Source organism: Brassica oleracea, chromosome C9 (assembly GCF_000695525.1).
Source record: "Brassica oleracea var. oleracea cultivar TO1000 chromosome C9, BOL, whole genome shotgun sequence".
Classification (NCBI taxonomy): Eukaryota; Viridiplantae; Streptophyta; class Magnoliopsida; order Brassicales; family Brassicaceae; genus Brassica; species Brassica oleracea.
Window position 1 is genome coordinate 17,539,627 of NC_027756.1, and position 1,059 is coordinate 17,540,685.

Sequence of the window (1,059 nt, forward strand, 5' to 3'; positions counted from 1 at the left end):
ACATTAATTTAAATTTCATACATAAACAATCAGATTAAGACCTATTCTCCAAAAAAAAAAAAATAATAGCAATTGCTATATTTCTTTATTTATCATCACATCACGATCACGATCTGAGCCATATAAGATCATAAAGTTTGCATTCTGAACAATCATCAGAAGATGTCTTGTATAGTTTGACATGCTTTTCAAATCATTTCACATATTCCAGAAAAGTAAAATAGGACACCACCATTCGGTCGCTTTCATTCGAAAAACATAGTGGTTCCTAATGCTCCAAACATGGTCATATGATCATTGCATGTAGTTTATTTGTATATACTAATTATCTCATAAACTTTGTTGATTTTGTGATAAGTGATGAACAATAACATTTCACTGTCACTTCTTCTTTCCCTTGTTAATGTTGTTCTTGTTGGGATTCTCTCGATCCTCGAGAAGTTCCTCCAAAACACTGTCATCCAAATACTCAAATTCAAAAACTTGCCTAGAAGAAGAAGCGGAGGAGGACGAAGATCCAGCCACCGTGGCCGAACCACCACTACCCATGTTATACTCATGAGGGAAATTTAGAATCGCGGCTTGGCCTCTCATGGAGTAGGCTGCTTGATCATAGGCTCTAGCTGCTTCCTCCGCAGTATCAAACGTTCCGAGCCATACACGTTCACCATGCTTCCTCGAATCGCGTATCTCCGCCGCGTATTTTCCCCAAGGCCGTCTTCGAACTCCCCGGTACTTTCCTTGCTCACCTGCACCGCTACCACGACCTCGTTGTTCCATAAATATGTGTGTGTGTATGTGTAGAGAGTTTATAATATTGAACAATAAACAAGGATTTTTTTTCTTGCGTATGTGTTAACTCGAATACGTGTTTGTGTATTTTTTTCTGCTGCATGTGTTTGACGGGATTTGATTTGAGAAATTTATAGGCGGGGAAACAAATGTGGGTCCTAACTAAGACCTAATATTCGGGCTTCGACATATATACTAAGAATTTTCTTAGGCATTGAAATTTCATCTTTTAAATATTATTTAAAGTATAAAGAATTTCTAAGCTTC

The 1,059-nt window shown here is 37.5% G+C and overlaps 1 protein-coding gene across 1 annotated transcript; it reads right to left on the minus strand.

Moving 5' to 3' along the window:
* Window positions 1-271: 271 nt before the first annotated feature.
* LOC106317463 (ethylene-responsive transcription factor ERF096-like) lies at window positions 272-849 on the minus strand. Its single transcript, XM_013755277.1, has one exon. It carries the CDS (start codon window positions 778-780, stop codon window positions 382-384), a length of 399 nt encoding a protein of 132 aa, XP_013610731.1. The 5' UTR covers window positions 781-849; the 3' UTR covers window positions 272-381.
* Window positions 850-1,059: the final 210 nt, after the last annotated feature.